Source organism: Electrona antarctica, assembly GCF_951216825.1.
Source record: "Electrona antarctica genome assembly, chromosome: 22".
Classification (NCBI taxonomy): domain Eukaryota; kingdom Metazoa; phylum Chordata; class Actinopteri; order Myctophiformes; family Myctophidae; genus Electrona; species Electrona antarctica.
This window is the reverse complement of record NC_136805.1, coordinates 6,779,627-6,802,035: the sequence shown is the minus strand read 5'-3', so window position 1 is coordinate 6,802,035 and position 22,409 is coordinate 6,779,627. Positions and strand designations below refer to the sequence as shown.

The 22,409-nt window shown below is 43.8% G+C and overlaps 1 protein-coding gene across 2 annotated transcripts; it reads right to left on the bottom strand.

The window, feature by feature from the left end:
* Positions 1-7: 7 nt before the first annotated feature.
* On the bottom strand, positions 8-21,482 carry plekhm1 (pleckstrin homology domain containing, family M (with RUN domain) member 1). Of its 2 annotated transcripts, XM_079491957.1 has the most exons (13): positions 21,274-21,482; positions 15,138-15,226; positions 12,764-13,008; positions 10,861-11,505; positions 10,145-10,526; positions 9,950-10,078; positions 9,075-9,240; positions 6,699-7,691; positions 5,281-5,426; positions 4,351-4,544; positions 3,120-3,183; positions 2,272-2,429; positions 8-1,936 (listed from the first exon to the last, which is right to left on the bottom strand). In XM_079491957.1, exons 2-13 carry the CDS (start codon positions 15,189-15,191, stop codon positions 1,843-1,845), a joined length of 3,270 nt encoding a protein of 1,089 aa, XP_079348083.1. In that variant the 5' UTR covers positions 15,192-15,226; positions 21,274-21,482; the 3' UTR covers positions 8-1,842. The 2 variants fall into 2 exon arrangements, with proteins under 2 accessions (XP_079348083.1, XP_079348082.1); XM_079491956.1 differs by having other exon boundaries at positions 9,950-10,526.
* Between the last annotated feature and the right edge of the window lie 927 nt (positions 21,483-22,409).

Sequence of the window (22,409 nt, the reverse complement as noted above, 5' to 3'; positions counted from 1 at the left end):
CAATAGGCTATGTGAAGGAACTGTATTATGTACATCTCAAAAAGCATAGAATGGGCTGATAAAATATGCCAAAGTGAATAGGCTATTCATATAGCCCATGATGTCAGTACAATGTCTTCAAGTCTATACAAATGTTGACATAAATTGTTTTATCTTTTTAATTAAAGTATAGGCTAAATGAGACATGTTTATAACAAGAAACAATCAATACAGCAATGTTTCAGCATTTGGTAATAGGTGGTGTACTGTAAAGTGTTCAAAATGTCCCATAATACTCCTCAGCAATGACTGTAGTGTACAGAGATGCATGTTTAGACACAAAAAAAAAATATCACTGCAGTTTGCTGTCAAGACATTTCAGATGAAAAGGGATCGAATAACAGGAAGTTTGTTTTTATGCAATGTGCAGGTGAAATTTCCCAATGTTACTGAAATCAAATTAAACCAACATTTTGTCAACAATACATTTATTTTTCAGAGGGATAGTTTGGCCACTATAAAAACTGTTTGTGTAAGTGTAACATTAGCCCCAATCTGAGATTAAGCAAACTTCACATAGTCAAGGACATTGCAACTAAATCTTTAGTTGAAATATCCCTTTAACATAACAGTCACGCCTTTCAGTGCAAATGTGCAAAATATGAGAATGTCAAATTAATGTTCAAAAACATTGAGAAACCCAGTCAAGAAGTACTGTATAAAGAGTAAAGACTTGTACAAATATTAAAAAACAAATAGAATCACTACTGTACAATCATGATTTATGCATTTCTGCCATTTCACCAATCTTTTCACTATGGCTAGCAGCATAGCAACACAGACTAAATCTAAATATTTGCTGCTAACAAATGTCAGCATTTTCAGTGAACATACAAATGTCATGGTGTGTGTTCATAAAACCCCAGACAGTTTGATCATTAAGAAAATAAAAAAAACTCCAACATAATCTTCTCTTAATAATTTGATTTACACATTCACACAATATATATTTTTCCCACACTGCTTCTTCTAAACTGGGATGTCATTTATAAAATCTACAACAAGGCAATGTCTAAAACTAAAATCCTTTTTGCAAAGCTTTTTTTGGCACTATATTAGAAAAATGTGTACGGTTTAAATAAAAAGGAAGGCACATTATAATCAAGATCTTAAGTTAATTAGAACATTTCAAGTGTTGTTTTTTTATTTATTTATTAAAATTATTTATCCATCCCCACTTTGTCAATACCGCTTGTAGGCATGTGACTTCTATGAATCCCCATGATAAGTATAGTGTCAAGCATCTCTTGTAAACATGACAGAATAGAGAAAAAAAAAGGTTCTGGACCAACAATACAAAATTAAATTAAAAAAACACAAAGTGAGCATACTGGCAGAACCCTTCATTGGGACCCAAACCTTTATTTGATGGCTATGACTGTCTGAATTAAACCTCCAATAGTGAAAAGTTGGATGTACAGATGTACACCGTCAGTAGTCTCTCAAGACAGACTGTTGTCAAATTTCGAGGAACAACAGGGGACGCTGTTTTCCCGAATATTTGACGATGGGATTCTCAGAATGCACCGTCAGTAACACCCATAATGTCAGTGATGGGGACTTGCTGAATCACTCTGGCACACACATCCACTTCAATGGATTGTTTTGGGTCAGACAGAACAGACGAGCGCCACTACATAATTGCACTTGAGGTTAGTTGACCAAAAAAAAGCTACATTTTGTGTTCCATTTGTCGGTTTCCGCCCATCAATAATCTTCCAGGATTACAGATAGGAAGGGGGCCCTGTATGATGGCAGGGTTGCTACAGCGGTCTGCAGTCTGGCTCGTCTCAGCCTTGCAGATCATTCAAGGTATTTCTTACGCCGCTGGCAGCGTGGGCAAGAGGGCGACTGTGCATGGCAGGCCAAGTGAAACACAGCCTTACAGTCTTTACACCTGGAAGACAGAAAGAAAACATGCATGAAGATGAGGACTGAGGAAATTTAAGCAAGAACGCTCACCCGAGACAAACCAACGCGATTCACCTCTGAAATATGTCTATGTTCAATGACATTTTCAATACAACAAAACAGATATTTGCGTAAGTGTAGCCAATTATTTGTACGCCTTTATCTACATAATTTAGACATAATGTCAATTAATTCCTCACCATAGATTTCTGTATTTTCACTGATGTTGTGCCTGACTGATATACCATCGATAAGTCCTACAGTGTGTAAGAGTGTGTTATGTGAATTGATTTGAATTGTGTGCGTGTGGCTGCTGCCTACCGGGTGGTGCTGTCGACCTGGAAGGGGAAGATGACGTCGTTGGAGTTGCAGATCTGGCAGTAGAAGCCACGCTGGCTGCAGAGTTCACATTGGTGCACATGGCTGGAGGCGAACTGCACCAGGGTGCTCAGGTATGCCACGTACTGACCCGCCGCTATCTGCAAAACACGCACGCACACAATGATATACACATATTCAGTGGCGTGCACAGATAGACACTAGGGGGTGCTAGAGCACCCCCTGCCCTTTTGATCTACAAGCTATGAGCTTGTAGATCTGCTATTTTTCAATAGCTAAAGCATAACATAATGCTAACACCAAAAGGGGTTCCCGCCCAAAATAGATTAAGGCAACCGGCCGGTTCCACGCGCTGCACAAGGTGCCCTTTTTTTAACTTGAGCACCTGCCCCTCTAAATGTCTGTGCACGCCACTGCACATATTTCAATGTAGCAAGCTTGACTATAACGACTCAAGTGATAAATTATGGAGTGTTTCTTAGTGATATTATCGCGAGATCTGTTGAAGGAGAGAGTGAAGGCGATCACCATAACGCAATCACATCCTTCATGTATAAAGCAACAAAGTAGTGTTTGGAAGTATTGTTTACCCCATGTAAGTATCACTTCTATATTCTTCTACTTATCTCTGAGCAAGCCATAACAAATTTCCAAATCAGAATGATTATTGAATATTACAAAAATGAGTATATTAATATTGATTAATTGCCATGTCCCTTTGTATGCTCTCAGAAAGATTAACACTCAGGAGGACACTCAAACTGAATAGTGAGCTGAATATATCTTAACAGTCATAGAGGAAGAGGAGGCAGTATATAGCATTTGGATACCTGTCGCAGGTCTATCACACTGTAAAGATGGCTCGACTCCAACAGGTATGTCCGCTGCTGCAATCTGAGGAGAACCCAATAACAAAACAATGCTTGTTAAATATACAAAAACATGCAACAACCTGACAACAACCTGACAACACAAAGCGGCATATTCGTTAACCACAGTAAGCCTGCAATGTTTTTCTACTGTCTGGGTACTACTATGTCTGTGTGTTGTTTTATTACCCCTGTTTTGTCTGACCAGTGAAACACTTTGGTACAATTTTGTGAAAATGTAAAAAAAATAATATATATATATATAGCAGATTTACAATCTCACATTATGAGCTTGTAAATTCCTGCTACTAGATTGGTGCCCGAAACTCAGGAACCACACAAGAAGGGAATGATGAAAGTTGGTATTGATGCACGTTGAGAATGCATGCCCCACCCTGTATTGCATACCCATTATATCCATTGTCCCTATCGGTTTGTATTGATGCAAGTTGAGAATGCATGCCCCACCCAGTTATGCATACAAGTTATAGCCATTGTCCCCATCTGTTTGTGTCCATTGTCTAGATCAGATTACCAAAAATCGTAACCCGTAAATTGTTACTTTTGGCCCTAAAAAAAAATCATGCATATTGTAGGTGTCCTCGCCATCTTCCCCCATACACCTGATGGTCCAGCTCATTCCCAAAATCTGGAGAACAACCCAGGACTCCCTGGACTGCCAGCCAACCCCCTCCCCCACCCCTAGCTCTAGTCTACACCAACTTCCCCTATAACCATCTGGGGGCCACCGCAACACTCCCACACCGACCCTGTCACTGACCTCCACACCAGTTTTTTCAGGCATTTAACAGAAATTCTTTTGAATAATGCTTGGCTTTTTTAAGTTCTGAAAAATGTTTTTATACTTTTTTATATTATGAAATAATTGCAAATGTTTACTCTCTACCCCCAAGAATGGGTCTGTGACCATGCATGCATGATGATTTTGGGTGTCATGTCATCTTCTGGTGTTGGTCCACTGTGTTTTATCAAGTCCAGAGTCAACACAGCCATCTATCAGGATATTCTAGAAAACGTTGTGCTTCCATATGTTGACCAGTTTTATGGAGATGCCGATTTACTTTTCCAGCAGGACTTGGCACCTGCCCACGGTGCTAAAACTACGAGTAGGGCTGAAGTGAACTAATATGACATCGACACTCGACAGTTTCATACACCACGACCTCCATACCTGGCTTGGACCTTCTTACAGGCACCACTGCGGCAAGTGAGCAGGTAGTCTCCCAGCAGGCGTAGGCTCTGACGGAGGCGGTGTGCCTGGCCCATGGGTTCGGCGTGCTCCATCAGCTCTGGGTTCAGCTGCTCCAGGTTCAACAGGGGCTCCTGCTCGATCTCATCCAGCAACCTCAGTGCCTTCCGGGAAACCTGATGAGTCACGAACACGGTGCATGAGAGACTAAGTCAAACTTATCAAGAGTACTTTTTTTTCTGTTCGGCTTCTTCAGACTTTGCTGGAGCATTGGTAATAAAAAAATGAGAAAAAAAAAGACGTCTGGCCTTACTTATTAGCACACATTTTACGCCCTACAGGGCCTACACGGCCCGAAAACGTCAATCAAATAAAATCACATGTGTGTGAAGTGAGGGGCGCTCTTTTCATTAAACATTCATCATCTCATGAACAACTGAATTTGTGTGATTGGTTAGCCGATTTGCTCGTCTACATATGACGTACATTTTCCCTTCATTGTCAATGGCATTTAATGTTTGTCTTGCCACAAATTGACGTCATATTTGGCGGACATTTGACCGAATTTCTCTTTTCATTGAGACGCGTGTGGACAAAAGATGTATATAGGAGGGGCTAGTGCCCCTCAAAAAGAAAAAAAAGGTCCATATATGGGCATTCCCAGACCTGCATCTTACTGGTAATACGGGAATAAAATGAATGTACATATAAACAACATAAACATATCCATAATGATATGCATCGTTTGCTTTGAAATGCTTGGGGAGGTCATTATGCGAGATGTTGCACAAATCAAACTTCTATTGCAGTGTAGTAGTCTACATTGTTTCCAGAGGTATTTATAGAATTCAAGGTTCCGTTTTATGGCCTTTGGCCCTGTATAGTACAGCACATCTGCAATGCTGGACCCACCTCTCGAGCTGTGAGGTCCCAATTGTGCACCATGCGGGCTGGGATGATGGTGGTGTCTCCAAGGTGGCAGGAGTCACAGTAGTACTGGCCCGAGAACTCACACAGCTGCACTCTTCCCAGGGAGAGGCCGATCTGTCGAGGGCAACCTGCATGAGGGACAGACGCAACGGATATAAATATAGCAAAACAAATATTCCTAGTTTCACGTCAAGGTTGTGGTATGACTTTACCACAACCTTGGAATTATTTAGCTCAGAAAGTGTCACTACCTGGTGGATCCTCTCTTTCTTTTTTTGAGTGGTGCAACCACTCCAAGGAACAGCAATGTCCCTATGGGACTATGTCCCGATGTTTAGAGTACCAGTAGGTGCAAAAGTGGCACTGTTGTGCCAGAAACAGAGAGAGAGAGATAGTGTTGCACTGTTGCCTGCTAATTACAGAGAGAGAGAGAGAGAGAGAGGCAGGGGGAGAGGGGAGTTGCACCACTCAGTTCACACGTGTGTGATTTTTCTTAAAATACAAGAATACAACGTTTCTTTAATTTCTCAAGAATTAACTGCTTGAACTTAACTGCCTTTTTTGCTGCCCAGAATTACATTAATTGCTTTACAAACTGTGAAACCCCAAAGTAGCAGCTCACTCGTTTATTTTATTTTATTACATTTAGAATAGCCAATTATTTTTAACCCTTTTCTCTCACATGCATTTAATTTGCAGATTTTGTAGTGTTAACCTATTTTGGGCGGGAACCCCTTTTGGTGTTAGCATTATGTTATGCTTTAGCTATTTTTGAAAAATCAAAGAACGACTGACATAGAAACATAGCTTTTTCAGAAAACTGTCAGGATGTAGAAGACATTTTTAGAATCTGATCTCAGGTCAAAATGGGTTAATTTACATCAAATCCCCTGAAAGAAAGCCAGCTACTATTTTCTCTGTAAGATTGGACAAAGGCATGGTAAGCAATAAGCTTTACATGATTTCATGCATAACTAGCCTACTTCCTGTAACTTCCTGAAACTACAGGCCCATCTTAGCAGAGGCTCTTTACTTCTCTATTGTCTATTTATATAGAACAGCAACCCCCCAAATCTCTCCTACTGAAACAACACATCCAGCAACGATTTAAAACCAGGGGTCTGCATGTACATTTACAAAGTCATTATGGCAGGCCAGAATTTAATTACTCGCCAATTTAACTACTTAACCCATTTTGACCTGAGATCAGAAAGTTTTCTGAAAAAGCTAAGTTTCTATGTCAGTCGTTCTTCGATTTTTCAAAAATAGCAGACCTGCTAGAAAATTATATTTCACCCACTGCTGTGATGTGACAATTAAAACCGATTCTGGAGCCGTACAACTGCCTTCAACAACAAGTTTAGACAGGAGTTCGACCAAGCTGAAAACCCCAAAATCACCTGCACACTTGAAGTTCTGCTTGTCCAGCCCCTTCACTGACGGCACGGTGTATAGATGAGCCAACAGCACTCCATCTCCTTTCAGTCTGTGTTGCACCAGTCTGTGGGCGTTTCCTGTGACGCCCTGACCCCCTACTGCTGGCTCCTCCGATAACCCATCCTCCCCGCTGTCCAGGTAGGAGTCCAGAGCTCCTCGGATCAGAGCCCTCCAGGCGCGCGCCTCCTCGGGGCTCTCGGCTCTCAGCCTCAGTGTCTCCTTGCAGGTCAAAAGTTTAAAGAAGGCCTCTCCTCCCAGCGAGACGGCCGGAACAACATCGCGAATCACTTCGATGGGGTGGCCTATCCGCAGAGACTTCCGCCCTTCCTGGACCCAGAAGCCCTTCAAGGCCTCTAAGGAGAGGGAGAAGACAAGCCGCACCCATGGCCGGCCATCAGCGTCTGGCGAGAAGTATAACACGGCTTCTTTGATGGCGTCTGGCTCTGAGTCAGCAGACCGTGTCCAGTCTAGGACATGTGGTGGAAGAGGTGGAGGCGCCGTACACCCTCCACCGCCCTCCACGTCCGCGGACGATGAGCCTCGTTCAGGGCTGGAAGGGGTGGAGGAAGTAGACGATGGCGAGGGTTCATTCAGACCGTTCATGGGGAGGGGCTGCAGCACTTCCCACTGCTCATCCACGAGGGATGTCGGGCGACATTTGTTGACCGCCTCCACAATGCGGTCCACCCAGTCCTCTGCCTCACCATGATTGGCTGCCCGGAGGTAGAGGCGCTTACCCGAGAAGGCCAGCTCGAAGCGCCCATCGGCTGAGGTGACACGGGCGTCCTCACAGCGCAGCAGTGAGGAGTTCTCGCAGCCGGTGCGCTCCTCAGCATCGAGGTAAAGGCGGAACTCAAAGGGTGACAGCTCACAATAGTAGTCTCGCCACCTACCCAACACGCCGCGGTATTCCAGGTGCCCAAGCTTCAGCAGGCCGCGGAACGGGTTGGACAGCCCTGACAGGTAGTAGATGGGGAAGATGAAACAAGGACAAGACAAAGTTAGCACAATACAATAACAATTTGACTATTGGTTTGCTTTTATTTTCGGTGTGACAAAAGCACAAAACCGGTTTCAGCAGTACATCTGATCTTACAGTCACAAGGCCAGGGACGAAGAAAACATGCAAAGGGAGTAGGGTTGGAAAGGTAAAGGATATGTTACTGTATGGTAGAGGTCTTCACGGGTCCAACAGAATGGACCCACTGCTATTATTAGAATTCTAGCTCCGAACCGAAAAGGTGTCGGAACCGGAGCCGAACGGAACCGCCTATTATAATAAATATGAGGACCGTGTTACCCGTACAAAACCCAAGGACCCGAAATGACCGAATGCCGAATCGTGCTTTCTTTCTTGTTGTCTCTGTAGTGCGCGCCTCTATTAGTACTTCCTTCCATACAAGTCACGTGGGGGGGGGGGGATTGACTGCTGTGGCCAATCGCTGGGTGCACTCAGGTTTTAGTCATTACCCGAGGTCCGAGACATACAGCCACTCTGAACATACCCAGGAGTCCCTTCTCGTGATTGGAACCATAACCGGCTCCGGTTTGGTTCGGACCCTGGGTATTTTCGGATCTTACCGGAAGACCTCTACTGTAAGGTTCAACATTAATGATGAAAGGCACTGACTAACAGTAGAACTTGGCACTTTCAACTTGAATTTGTAAAAAAATTAAATTAGTCCTCGCAAATGTCTTGTCTTCTTAGGACATACAGTAACTTAGGAAACTGCACATTTTCTTGGACTATATATTGCTGACTATAATGTTCCTTATTATACACAGGATGTGAGGAAATACGTGAAGTTTCCAAAAACATGTAAACACAGATTTCCCCACACAGTTAAGAAATATATGACTTCTTGACTGGAAACTGAGGAAATTGACACATCTTTGCATCCAGACTATTAGGAAAAGGATCTCTTCAAACATCGTCAATTCCGATGTTCCTTAGAGTCCGAAGAAAGATGGAACATTTTTATTTTAGTTTCAAATAAAATAAAGTTTTTTATTTCATAGTTATTTTAGTTAGTTTCATTTTATATTAGTTTTTGATATTGGTTTTCGAGAAGGAGGGAGACCCGCACACTGCCACTTGCTGGTTCAAGATATGCTGTCCACAATATGCAACGTTTTGGTCTTTCGACGCATATTGTGGACATCAACAATGGGATCAACTCCACCTAGCCATTGACCAGTGTGGTCCTAATGGGATCAACTCCACCTAGCCATTGACCAGTGTGGTCCTAATGGGATCAACTCCACCTAGCCATTGACCAGTGTGGTCCTAATGGGATCAACTCCACCTAGCCATTGACCAGTGTGTTTTGACCACATACCTATTTGTCTGCGATGAATCACGCTTGGGGGTGGCTGAGGACCCTCGGGCTCAGAGCAGGGGGAGATCAGCCCATTAACACTGGCTGGGTGGGACTCCTCTAGGTCCGGCACTTCCTCAAGGTGGGGCTTGTAGATGTCGTCGTCCGAGATCCAGGAGTGGGTATACTGCAGATGATACAGTACAACAAAGTCATTCTCTCTGCTCTACAGAGTCATGTGTAATTTACTAACTTATAGTAAGAATACATGAATTTCCTCATGGCATCAATAGAGGACCGAAGTCTCACGTAATTTACGCATCCTACCTGTGTGTTTTATTGTCTGTAGTTGCTGAACATTCAAAATGTGGCACCTGGAGCCAACTACTGTGACTTTAACCCATTCTGAACGGGAACCCCTTTTGGTGTTAGCATTATGTTATGCTTTAGCTATTGAAAAATAGCAGATCTACAAGCTCGTAGCGCGCCACCGAGTGGCGCGCTACGAGCTTGTAGGTCTGCTATTTTTGAAAAATCGAAGAACGACTGACATAGGAACATAGCTTTTTCAGAAAACTGTCAGGATGTAGAAGACATTTTTAGAATCTGATCTCAGGTCAAAATGGGTCACTCTCTTGTAGCAAAAACATAATAGTAACTAAAAGGAGTTGGAGCACCAACTAGTGCTGTATGATTTTTGCTCACATTTATAAATAAGATTGCATTGTCTGAATTGATCTCGATCTTTTTTCAATTAATTGTGCAGCACTAGCGCCAGTGTCTTGCACCGACAAATAGCTGATTTACAAGCCCACAACGGCTGTTTGGCAAGTTTAAAAAATATATACTATATATATATATGTGTGTGTGTGTGCATGTCACTTTCCGACACTTACCGAGAGCGATTCCACTGACATTTGTCTGCCGAGGATACTGGCAGGGTGAGAGAAGGCAGGATCAGGGCAAACAGTTCTGAGGCTGTTTGCTGAAGGCTCAGAGCTGCACTCTGCAGGGTTCTTCATCACCTCTACTTCATCACCTCTACTTCTGAGGCTGTTTGCTGAAGGCTCAGAGCTGCACTTCTTCTTCACCTCTACTTCAGTGTCCTTCTGGAAAATCTCAGTCTCCTTCCGATAACCGATTGCGTGTTCCTCCTCCACAGGCTTGCTGGCGGCCACTTTTGTGTCTGAGCGTGACTCAGAGGAGGCACCAAGCCGCGATTCAGAAGAAACGAGGACTAATTCGGGTGCCGGTTCAGAACATGATGCCGGTTCTGAGCGTGGCGGTGAGGAACTTGTTGTCCGGTCTGCAAGTTCGGGGAAGGGCGTGGGCGGGCCGTGGATCTCGCTGTCGGAGCCGCTGTAAGCCGTGGCATCGGATATGTGGTCGGGACCCACACTGGAGACAAAGGAGTCTTCCTCACGCATGGAGTCCTGGCTGGAGTGTCCGCAGCTACGGACGTCCGACAGTACACTGCAGAGACACGACAAGTTTCAACCAGTGCAAGGCAGGAGGACAACATTAGATTGTAAATGAAGGTGCATGCATTACACATGCATCTAAAAGTAGCTAGAAATCAAACATTGTTGACTTTACTGAAAATATTCAAGACTTTATGAGGCTAACAGACAATGGTAAATATTCACTAATGTTGTTATTAAATAAGCCTAGTACAGTGATGTCTGTTTCATTTACTCTGAATTTGGGCAAATGTCCACTGGTTACCAGAACTTAATAGCTTTTCATATCATTCATCTTATAATATTTACATATGCATTTACATGCAAACCCACAAACAGAAACGTACTCTTTGGGTGGCCTCTTAGTGCTGCCGTCACCATTGGGGGACAGATCCAGGTCACTGCGGGGGTCATGGCCCTGCAGGAAGCTGTCAGAGCTCAGGCTGGACGACAGCTGAGAGGAGCCCGTTGTGTCCAGGCTCAAATTGGACGAGTTCATGGCGGTCCTGCTCGCCGGTAACGCCCCCGCTCCCTTTCCCAGCGGCACCGCCCCCGGGCCCCCCCTGTGCACCTCCACCGTGTCCGAAGACCCCGAAGACTGAGACGCCGTGTCCCACGACGACTCCTTCGGCTGGGAGGCCGCGCCGTTGACAGCAGTGGGTGGCTCAGGCCCGTCCGCCTGGGCGGCGGGGCAGAGCCCGGCTAGAACCAGCGGGGTGGTGGTCCACTCGTTGAGGACGGCCGACTTGTAGGAGAGGTTGAAGGTGAGCGAGGCCAGGCCCTGCAGGTAGCTGATCAGCACCTCGCGCTCCTCTGCGTTCAGGAGCAGCGCGGCGGGCTGGTAGTGGGCCTGCAGCGCGGAGCCCTCCCTGAACAGGGAGACCAGGTAACACTCCAGCAGGCCGTGGTTGAGCGCCAGCCGCAGCCACGCCCGGCACCGGCCCACGTCTGTGCTCACGAAGCTCAGCTTCTCCAGTTCCGCGATCACATCCCTGGACAGGTAACAGGAACAGTGTTAATAAGAATTAACTTATTTTTGGGTAGCATACTAGCATCGCATCGCATACTCACTCACTCACTCACTCACTCACTCACTCACTCACTCACTCACTCACTCACTCACTCACTCACTCACTCACTCACTCACTCACTCACTCACTCACTCACTCACTCACTCACTCACTCACTCACTCACTCACTCACTCACTCACTCACTCACTCACTCACACACACACACACACACACACACACACACACACACACACACACACACACACACACACACACACACACACACACACACACACACACACACACACACACACACACACACACACACACACACACACACACACACACACACACACACACACACACACACACACACACACACACACACACACACACACACACACACACACACACACACACACACACACACACACACACACACACACACACACACACACACACACACACACACACACAATGTAAAGGGTTTTAACCAAAATGTCAGTATACCTGAGGAAGGACTATGTTTGTTTTGACCGCTGTTTGGTAATAAATTATTTTGGGAGCTTTCAAAACGGTGTGTAGACTTCTTCCTTCTCTTTCTTAACCAAAATGAACATATTTTGGGAACGTCATTATAGGCACTGTTTTGTTTTGTTTTTTTTGTTTTTTATTCAGAATGATGTTGATGATTATGTTTAACTTTTCTTGAATGAGCCATGCATTTCACCTGAATGAAAACTGATGAATACAAAGCTTGCTCTGATGGCAAGCAATATCTTTATGAGAGTAAACCAGGTACTGTTAAGCAGTACACAGCAGAGAGTAAGCAGCGATCTAAATAGCTCAGATTTAGAGTTGTGAGTTTGTAGATCCGCTATTTTTGGCAAAGAGATTTGGTGTACTGTAGATGGAAAAAGTACAGTTTTAACCGATTCTGGGCGGGAACCCCTTTTGGTGTTAGCATTATGTTATGCTTTAGCTATTGAAAAATAGCAGATCTACAAGCTCATAGCGCGCCACCGAGTGGCGCGCTACGAGGTTGTAGGTCTGCTATTTTTGAAAAATCGAAGAACCACTGACATAGAAACATAGCTTTTTCAGAAAACTGTCAGGATGTAGAAGACATTTTTAGAATCTGATCTCAGGTCAGAATGGGTTAACTGACAAATCTAGAGGGGTTGTGCGCTTAACAACATCATGTTGTGGTGTGTGATCCTTGTTGAGCTCTCCACTCACCGGTGGGTGACACTTTTGAGCAGAATCCAGAAGACAGGCTGGGGGACGGATCCCCTCGCCCCCTTCTTCTTACGGCCAGCGGCCACGGCGCGGATGTGCTTGCTCTTGATGCCGTGGATGAAGATGGCCTCCAGGGTAGAGCAGAGCAGGTTGGCATCCCCATCCTCGCTGGTCACCACCGCATCCGACGTCACATAGCGCTTCTGCAGGGCCTTCAGAGACAGCACCAGCTTCTCCTTGAGAAGCTGAAACAAGATGATTATTGTGGAAATTAGCAATTCATTCATTAAAAATCACACTTGTGTGAAGTGAGGGGCGGTCATATCATTATACATCACATTCCGTGCTCAGCCAATCAAATCATCACAAATCACCGGCCAATCACTTTTGCCGTCTTCACTTTTCTGCCCTCACTTTTTATCCTCAATATGTACTTTGCTCAGCCAATCAAATCATCGCTATGGGGTGATCAGCCAATCAAATCGTCAAACATGTTAGCCTCGTTTCCTTTAAGGTGAGGATCTTAAACCTATAAACTTCATTTAAAATCAATATTGATAATTAAAGCCTTAACATAAAGGGACTGCTTTTCATGTTACAGAGAGAGCACAAAACAAACAAATACAAGCATTCAAATATAGAATGGATGTTATTTTGAATGAGGGAACTAGGAACAATAGAAAGATAAAACTTGAGGAAAACATTTGTCATTGTTCCATTAAGAGAAGAGGACAGATGGCTCATTGACCATGTGACTTTCAAACGATTACCTATTGAGTCACCTCCAGTCAGCTGACAGGCACAGACTAGTCAGCTGGCCTGTAGAACATCAACAGGCCTACATTATGCAATACACTATAGGCCTCCTAGACAGATTATTCATCAACATATATCAGACTGAGAATGCCATTGTCTGTGTTCTGTACATTGGGTACTGTAGCAGCTGTGCTGGTGTCAGCAGAGCCGTTCTACAAATGCATTACTAGGCTACTAACCTCGCCTCACCAGGCTTTCCACCACCTCAGAGGAAAGCCTGGTCTCTGTTTCAAAAGTCCGTATGATCCTGTCGGGAGCGGATGATATCGAAACCGATTTTTCTCAATAAAAGCTACAGGCTACGAGAGCTTTTATTGAGAAAAATCGGTTTGAGGGAAACGGAAGTTGCCGCCTGTTGTTCCTGCCTGTCGACTACAAAACAATACTACAACATGACGTAACGATATCATCCGCTCCCGACAGGATCATATACCCTAAATGAAATGGTGCCCAGGCTACACAATAAAATCCAGAAAACATGGATTTTACCATGTACTCTGACTAAAATCCCCTCAAAACCAACAATAATTGGCAATAATTATGAATAACAACAGCCAGTCACAGTTTCCCATGAAATTCGTATATCTGGCATTCAATTTAAACCCCACTGCATTTAACCCCACATTGCTTTGATGTGAGGACAAGGCTGAACGTTTGTCTTTGATTCACTCTTTAGCTTTGTTTGTCTGGTAATATTAGACTTGATTAAGGCCCTCTAGCCAGGGCCTTTGAAAGAATCAAGACAAGCATCAGAGTACAGACCAGTGAGTACATCACTACCAGGTACTTTATAATGCTATCAACTAAAATCTATAAACACCATTTGTCTAGTCAAAGATAATAATTAAAACATCAGGTGCTTTAGAGAAAATAGTTAAAAGGCTAAAAAAATTGCAAAGAAAAAACAAGGCAGATGTGATTAGTGTTAGGCAGGGAAAGCAAAGCAGGGGTCCTTTAAATTAAAAACCTTGCTAATCACTGTTCTAGATTAGGTTTGGTCACTACTCCTGAGTCCTGAAAGGCTTTGCAATTTTAAGTAATTAGAAGTACCACTGAAGAGTGTAATGTTGATTCTTTGTTATCTTATTCTTTGTTATTTTATTGTTCTTTGTTATCCAGGGAAGTGGACTAAAGGTGGCCTTACACTAGCCGATTTTTTTCAATCTGAAATCTGATAGCACCACACACTACAGGATAATCGGAGCGGGGCAGAGCAAATATCAAACATTCTTGATGTTGATCGGGCCGATCCCGATTGAGCTTTGAGCGGTCGGGCACCCCCCGAGCGTCAAAAATGCCCGATTATCGGCTAGTGTAAGGCCACCTTAAGCTCGAGATGCTTGTTTACAGCCACACCCTGCTGTACTGGTGAATCAGGTCTGAACTTAGTTTAGGTAACGCTACCTAAACTAACTGTTTACTCATTGTGTGACAGTGATACAAAAACAAAAAAAGATTCTGAATAATAGTTAGCCATGAAATGCCACAAATGCAAAATTGTAAGGATCTAATCTTCTAAAGTTACAAGATCTTAAACAACATGGAGCTGTTGCCTTACCTGTGTGACATCTTTGACCTCTGGTGATGGGTCTGGTGTCTGTGTGGCAAGCATGGCACTCCAGAGAAGGTTTATTCTAACATGGCACGCTGAAACACAAAAACAAAAGATATTCCTTTAGGAATGCGCACAAGGAGGCTGGGCCGCATTGGGCACATCGGAGGAAAGTTAGGATTAGGAACCAAACCACTGTCCAAAACGACCAGACAGGACTTAAACCTACAGGCAAAAAGAAATGTCAGGAAGACTGGAGGCTGGAGGAAGGCCTGTCAACCGAAAGAGAAACCCAGAGAACTTGGTTGGCTGGGTTGGTTGAACCCAGCTGGCTCATTGTAAACTGTCAACATCTCTTCCTTCCCATTATATTCATAACTTACTTCCCTGTTGAAACGTTATCTGACATGATGATAGATGGGTATAACCGGTGTGGGTGTGATTGTAGCCAGATTGCCAATCTGATCACATCACAATGACTGTCTGTCTAACCTGCCTGACTTCAGTTTCATGCGTGCGTGCACGCACGCACGCACGCACGCACGCACGCACGCACGCGCGCGCACACACACACACACACACACACACACACACACACACACACACACACACACACACACACACACACACACACACACACACACACACACACACACACACACACACACACACACACACACACACACACACACACACACACACACACACACACACACACACACACACACACACACACACACACACACACAAGAGTTAAAAGCCACTTCTGTATTCAATTCATGTGACAGTGATTACTGATTAGGGTTCTCTCTCTCTCTCTCTTTTTGGCTGCAGGGAAGCAGCCACAAAGTCACACACATATGATACAGAAATAACTTAATCTTCATACTTTCATATGGTAAATAAAAAATGGTAAATGGTGCATTTATATAGTGCCTTTATCCAAGGCGCTTTACATAGATTCACCCATTCACACACACATTCATACACAGATTGCGGCGGAAGCCATGCAAGGTACCAACCAGCACATCGGGAGCAATTTGGGGTTCAGTGTCTTGCCCAAGGACACTTAGACAGGAGGAGCCGGGATTCGAACCGCCGACCCATGGATCATTGGACGACCTGCTCTACCTCTTGAGCCACAGTCGCTGCATATCAACTGCATGCATCAATGACAAACTGCTCTGCTCTATTATAACGAGGCCCGAACGAATTTTCGAATCAAAAAAATAAATGAATAACTGAATATATACCGCGAGACGGTTCCGTGGGTAAGCGTTGTGAGCTTGTAGATTAGTTATATTTGCCACGCGCCGACACCGGCATACATTGAAGAATAAATCAGCTGCCTCGCACTCTTCCTAAACGCAGGCTGCGCAGGCTGCGTAGTTCCGATTCACAAAAGGCCCCCGCCCGCCCTGCGCAAAGTCGGCAAAGAGCGCACTACGTTATTTGCGTACGGACGGTGCGCAAATAACGGTGAGCACAGGGCGGTCGGGGCCTTTTACGTTATTTGCGCAGTGAGTGTACGCTGCTCAGAAGGGTGAAATCTTCCATCAACAGCGTACCTAGTGATCAGAATCAGAGACAGGCCTGGCCTACACCGAAACTTATTTTGCTGTGTTGTGTTGTGTTGTGTTGTGTCGGACGGACGGGAGAGTATATTTTTAGACAACAACACACAGATCTATCACTCATCAATCTTCAATCATGAAGCGACTTCATCCTTCAGGAATGAACAGGATGAACTGCGGCGCCGGTCCGGCAGCAGCAGCAATGCCGTGTTCTGTTCTGTGAATTAATACTGCCTCCGTGCCGTGAAGTTTTATGGGAGAAGGGAGAATGCATGCATTTTTATGATGAATTCCTGTACTGTTCTTTGTCTATATAGAAGTGTCTACGTCTCTAAATGTTTTGATGATTTGAACATGGTGGACCCTGTTGTAAACAAGTGTAATGCTTAATTGGGTCGTCCACTCACAGTTAACAGCCTTTGTATTGAGTTTGTGCTTGAAATGTACTGTAATTCTGCAAACTGTTAATAACATTTTCAATCAATCAATCAATGCGTTGTGTTCCAACTCGGTTTTCAGCAGCGCTAATGCGCGGAGAGAGAGAGTTGCGCCAGCAATGCGATCTTAAATGTTATGTCTCAGGTTGTATTGGTGTAAATATAATTATTAAAAAATCCGAATGGCCCCGAATCGGAATCGAAATCCGAATGGGTCGAATCCACGTGGGTTTTTAAAACGAATATCCGAATGTAATTTTTGGACAATTCCGGCAGCACTAAGACAGACACAGCATTTTAACCCATTTTGGTGTTAGCATTATGTCAGTCGTTCTGGCGCGCTACGAGCTTGTAGGTCTGCTATTTTTTGAAAAATCGAAGAACGACTGACATAGAAACATAGCTACATTTGTCAGGATGTAGAAGACATTTTTAGAATCTGATCTCAGGTCAAAATGGGTTAAACAGTAAAATAAATAGAACGTACTACCTTTAAAGGGTTTAATTCCTTCCCAAACCCAATTATTTGCAGGACAGCACTTGGCTATATTCAGCTTCATCTGATCCATGGAGGACACCAGTCTATCCTTGACCGAAGCAAGCATTGACAAAAAAGAGTGTTCCCTAACTGGTAACTAAGAAAGGAAAGAGGAGATCCAGCATCCGCAACTCCACACACCGTTTTAAAAGCTCCCAAAGAAGTTGCCCCTAATGGTAACTAACTACTTATAACCAGTAAAGTGACAGTGAATGTAAATCACAGCATTGTCATAGCAGCATGATCAATGACTGTGTGATAAGATCATGATCAATCAAAGGCTCATTCAACTGTTGTAAAGTAACACAGAACATCAATGGTCGAAAACACACCTAATCAAAGTACAAAATCATGGCTTCAGTTCCAGCTAACGCAATTACATAATAACACTGTTGCACAGTATAACTCAGAGCTTACAAATGGGTTAAATATGTCAAAATGTATGTCCACTTTGTTACATTTTTAGGTCTTTAGTCTGTAAGTGTTAAAGGACAACTTTAGTTTTTTTCAACCAAGGTTCATGTTTTAGGATGTTATTAGAGAAAGTAAAAGATCAGTGTTATTTTTTTTTCATTTACTGCTTTCTTTCGTTTTAGGGATTTTAGCTGTTTTTTACAGGGGGGCGGGGGCATTCGAGCATGGTGCTAAATATGTATCTTTTTACAAAATATTATGGAGATTTTTTTTTTTTATTATTTACTATAGTCCTAATAAACCCCAGGAAATTACATCTGGCCACAAATAAATCGCAGGATCTACTGAATGTGACGGTAGCCTACTGGGGGGAAGCCACACTGTGTGTCATAGGCTCAATGTCAGTTTGACACATTCAGTAGATCTTGTGATGTTTTGTGGCCAGATGAAATTTCCTGGGGTTTATTAGGACTATAGTAAATAATTAAAAAAGAAATCGCTATAAAATGTTGTAAAAAAATACATATTTAGCCCCATGCTCGAATGCCCCCGCCCCCTGTCAAAAACAGCTAAAATCCCTAAAACGAAAGAAAGCAGCAAATGAAAAAAAAAATCACACCCGTGTGAACTGAGTGGTGCAAGGTCTTATATAGTCTGATCAGCTATGTCAGTGACGTCACACACTAACCATAGTAACCATGCTCACCTGTGCACGGACACGTACACAAACATTGCACGGACACGTACACAGGTACACAAACATACAGACAAAGCTGGTTTTTGGAGTGGTTTGCACCACTCAAAAATAACTCATCTTTTAGTTTCTCTAATAACAACCTAAAACATGAACCTTGGTTGAAAAAAACTAAAGTTGTCCTTTAAATTAGATTTTACAACAAATAAAATCTAGAAAGTCAACCCAAAGAACAAGATCACTAGTACTAGGAATACACTTAGCACACTAGCTGCTGCTGGAGCACTCATCCAATGACATGCAGTCATGTATGCAGTCATGCAGCACCTGATGGTACTAAAGGCATTAAAACAAAACTTCAGAGTAGACCTCTCAAAACAAACTGATCAGGTTACTACTTAACCTCACACCCACAGGACTCACCTAACCCCTGCTCATTATGCGACACTTATACCAGTGAACGACTTCAATAACCACACACACACACACACACACACACACACGGCCGAACGGTTTGCGGAGTGGTCTTGATACCGGAAGGTCGCCAGTTCGAATCCCCGGACCGGCACGTTAAAATTACCACCACTGAAGTGCCCTTGAGCAAGGCATTGAACCCCTACCATGAAATGTTCTATGAGCAGGGTGTGGCTGTAAACAAGCATCTCGAGCTTAGTCCACTTCCCTGGGTAAACAAAGAACTTTGCTTTGCTTTGCTACTTAACCTCACACCCACATCCCTAGGACTCACCTAACCCCTGCTCATTATGCGACACTTACAGTGAACGACTTCAATAACGTCACACACACACACACACACACAGCGGCAGCCGAACGGTTTGCGGAGCGGTCTTGATACTGGAAGGTCGCCAGTTCGAATCCCCGGACCGGCACGTTAAAATTACCACCGCTGAAGTGCCCTTGAGCAAGGCATTGAACCCCTACCATGAAATGTTCTATGAGCAGGGTGTGGCTGTAAACAAGCATCTCGAGCTTAGTCCACTTCCCTGGGTAAACAAAGAACTTTGCTTTGCTCACACACACACACACACACACACACACACACACACACACACACACACACACACACACACACACACACACACACACACACACACACACACACACACACACACACACACACACACACACACACACACACACACACACACACACACACACACACACACACACACACATCAAGATCCACTGATCCCGTTCAACCCTAGCCATGGTTCACATGTTTCAGGGCTAGTTCAACCCTAACCTAAGATTTAGATTTTAGACTCTCGTACTGTAGATGTATTTATCGATTCTGACTGACATGATTGAAAATGTCAGAAACAATAAATACATCTACGACTACGAGAGTCTAAATATTAGGCTACTTCAAGTCTTCAACCCAGATTCGTTCTGCTGCTATGCCACCAAAATGTGGAATGACATTGCCCAACCAACAACAGCCATCACAAAGTGTGACTCCGTACCCACCTTCATAACTGCCATAAAGTAAAGTCTTCTAAGCTTGACATAAAATGACCTCCCCATGTAGAGCTACTCCCCATGTATGAAGTTATTGTATGTATTGTAATGTCTTGATGAATTGATTGATTGAAATATGTATTAACAGTTTGCACAATTACAGTACATTTCAAGCACAAACTCAATACAAAGGCTGTTAACTGTGAGTGGACGACCCAATTAAGCATTACACTTGTTTACAAGAGGGTCCACCATGTTCAATTCATCAAAACATTTAGAGACGTACAAATAGACACTTCTATATAGACAAAGAACAGAACAGGAATTCATCATAATGGAGGTAAAAAGGGAAAAGAAACATAAACAGTGAGGGGGAAAAAAGGGGGGGGGGGGTGGCGGTGGGGGGGATTCAGATTTTACGGGGGCCAGTTTCAAATTGCAGCCATCCGTAGGTGCCCTTTGAGAGCGGTTTTGAAGGAGTCAGGGGATTCGCATGTCTTACACAGGAGACAGGACAGGAGACAGCACTAGCCCGTCTCCGGACCCCCCGGGTTGAGCTCCTTTGTCCAAAGGAGCTCAACCCGGGGGGTCCGGAGACGGGCTAGGACAGGACCACCATTTGTTATCCTCTTTGCATCATTGTATAATCGTACTACTGTACTATTTGCAAACTGTTATTCCAATTTCCACCAATCAAACAGTGTGACTATTGACTAACTAGCTATATACTAACTACACTATCTTCATTTATTTCTGCTAGCCATGGTTCACATGACACTCATGACAGTCATGTTCCAGGGCAACATCTCTGCTAACTTTAGCAAACCAGCTAAAGTCAAAGTCAAAAAAGTCAAAGTCGTACGATTTGTACGCCGGCAATTCATACGTGTGAAATGGACATAAAGACCCACAGATCATCACAGTGTAGGTGTGTATTCTTCTAATTCTGATGGCAACGACATCAGCTGACACACACTGCTGCTGCTATAATAACACTACTTTTTACCTCGGTTGTTAGGGTCCCAAAACACGCAGGGCAGCGACTGTACAGGCCAGGGACGTCCCAGAAACGATTTCACAAATGTTGAATCAATTCGAGTGTTGCTTTTCCATCGTGACTATCTGTATTCTGTATCTGTACAAGACGCCAAAGTGAGAAGAATATGCTGTTGTTTTGTTGTTGTTGAGTGAGTCGCCTGAGAGCAGCAAAGCTAGCCAAACACAAATGCATGACGGGAAGTGATACCAACTCATGTGATGGTACGTTTTTGCCTATTATTATATGAGATGAGTTCAGTCCAACCTGGTCCAGATCACGGTTCTCACCTGAGGAGGGAGTTCTAGTTCTAGGGTTTAATACTACAGCTAAAATAATTAAATATTTGTAATATTTTTCTTTATCTACAAGTAAAAACAACTGCAGAACGTCCACTCCAAATAATGGCTATTGTGATCAGTTTTCAGTTCCACCCACACAGGGAAATGGGAATACACAAAAAGCGTGCCATTGAATGCAATTTCAAAAGCAATTTTTAATCTAAATTATAAATCAACTTTAGGTTGGGCCGGGGAATCTTTCTTTATGCTGTCGCATTTATTTGGTTTGTGTTTGGATTCGTCGTACACGGCCAAAATGTACCCTGTGCTCCTACCTGTGACGTGATGATGTTCCTTTGCTTGCTGGGACTCCGTGTTCCCTCGCCTGTTTGACCAATGCTGCAATGACCTGTGTGTGCGTGTGCAAGAATATTAATATACACTGTCACTCTTTTCTGCTGCTGCTGGGGCAGTATTTTTTTTATTTAAGGCATGTAGGGCGGGTTGCTACTAGCCTACTGTACAAGCAAACAAACAAGTAAACACAACAAATGTCTCTGCGCTCTCTCTGCCACTAACCTGACTCCGCCAGATGGGGCAGCAGAGAGTACACTGGGTTCCCCACATCTCAAGGTCAAGGTCAAATTAAACTTTATTGTCCACAAGGGAAATTTGTCTTGGGCTTTCACCCCAGCTACAGCCACACATAAAACATCAATGACAAACAAAAATACATTACAGCACAGATGATGTGGATAATCTAGCCTCACACAGTTACTGCTGTTTCAGAGCCTCGTTCAACATCTTAGTTGATGCTGGTACAAA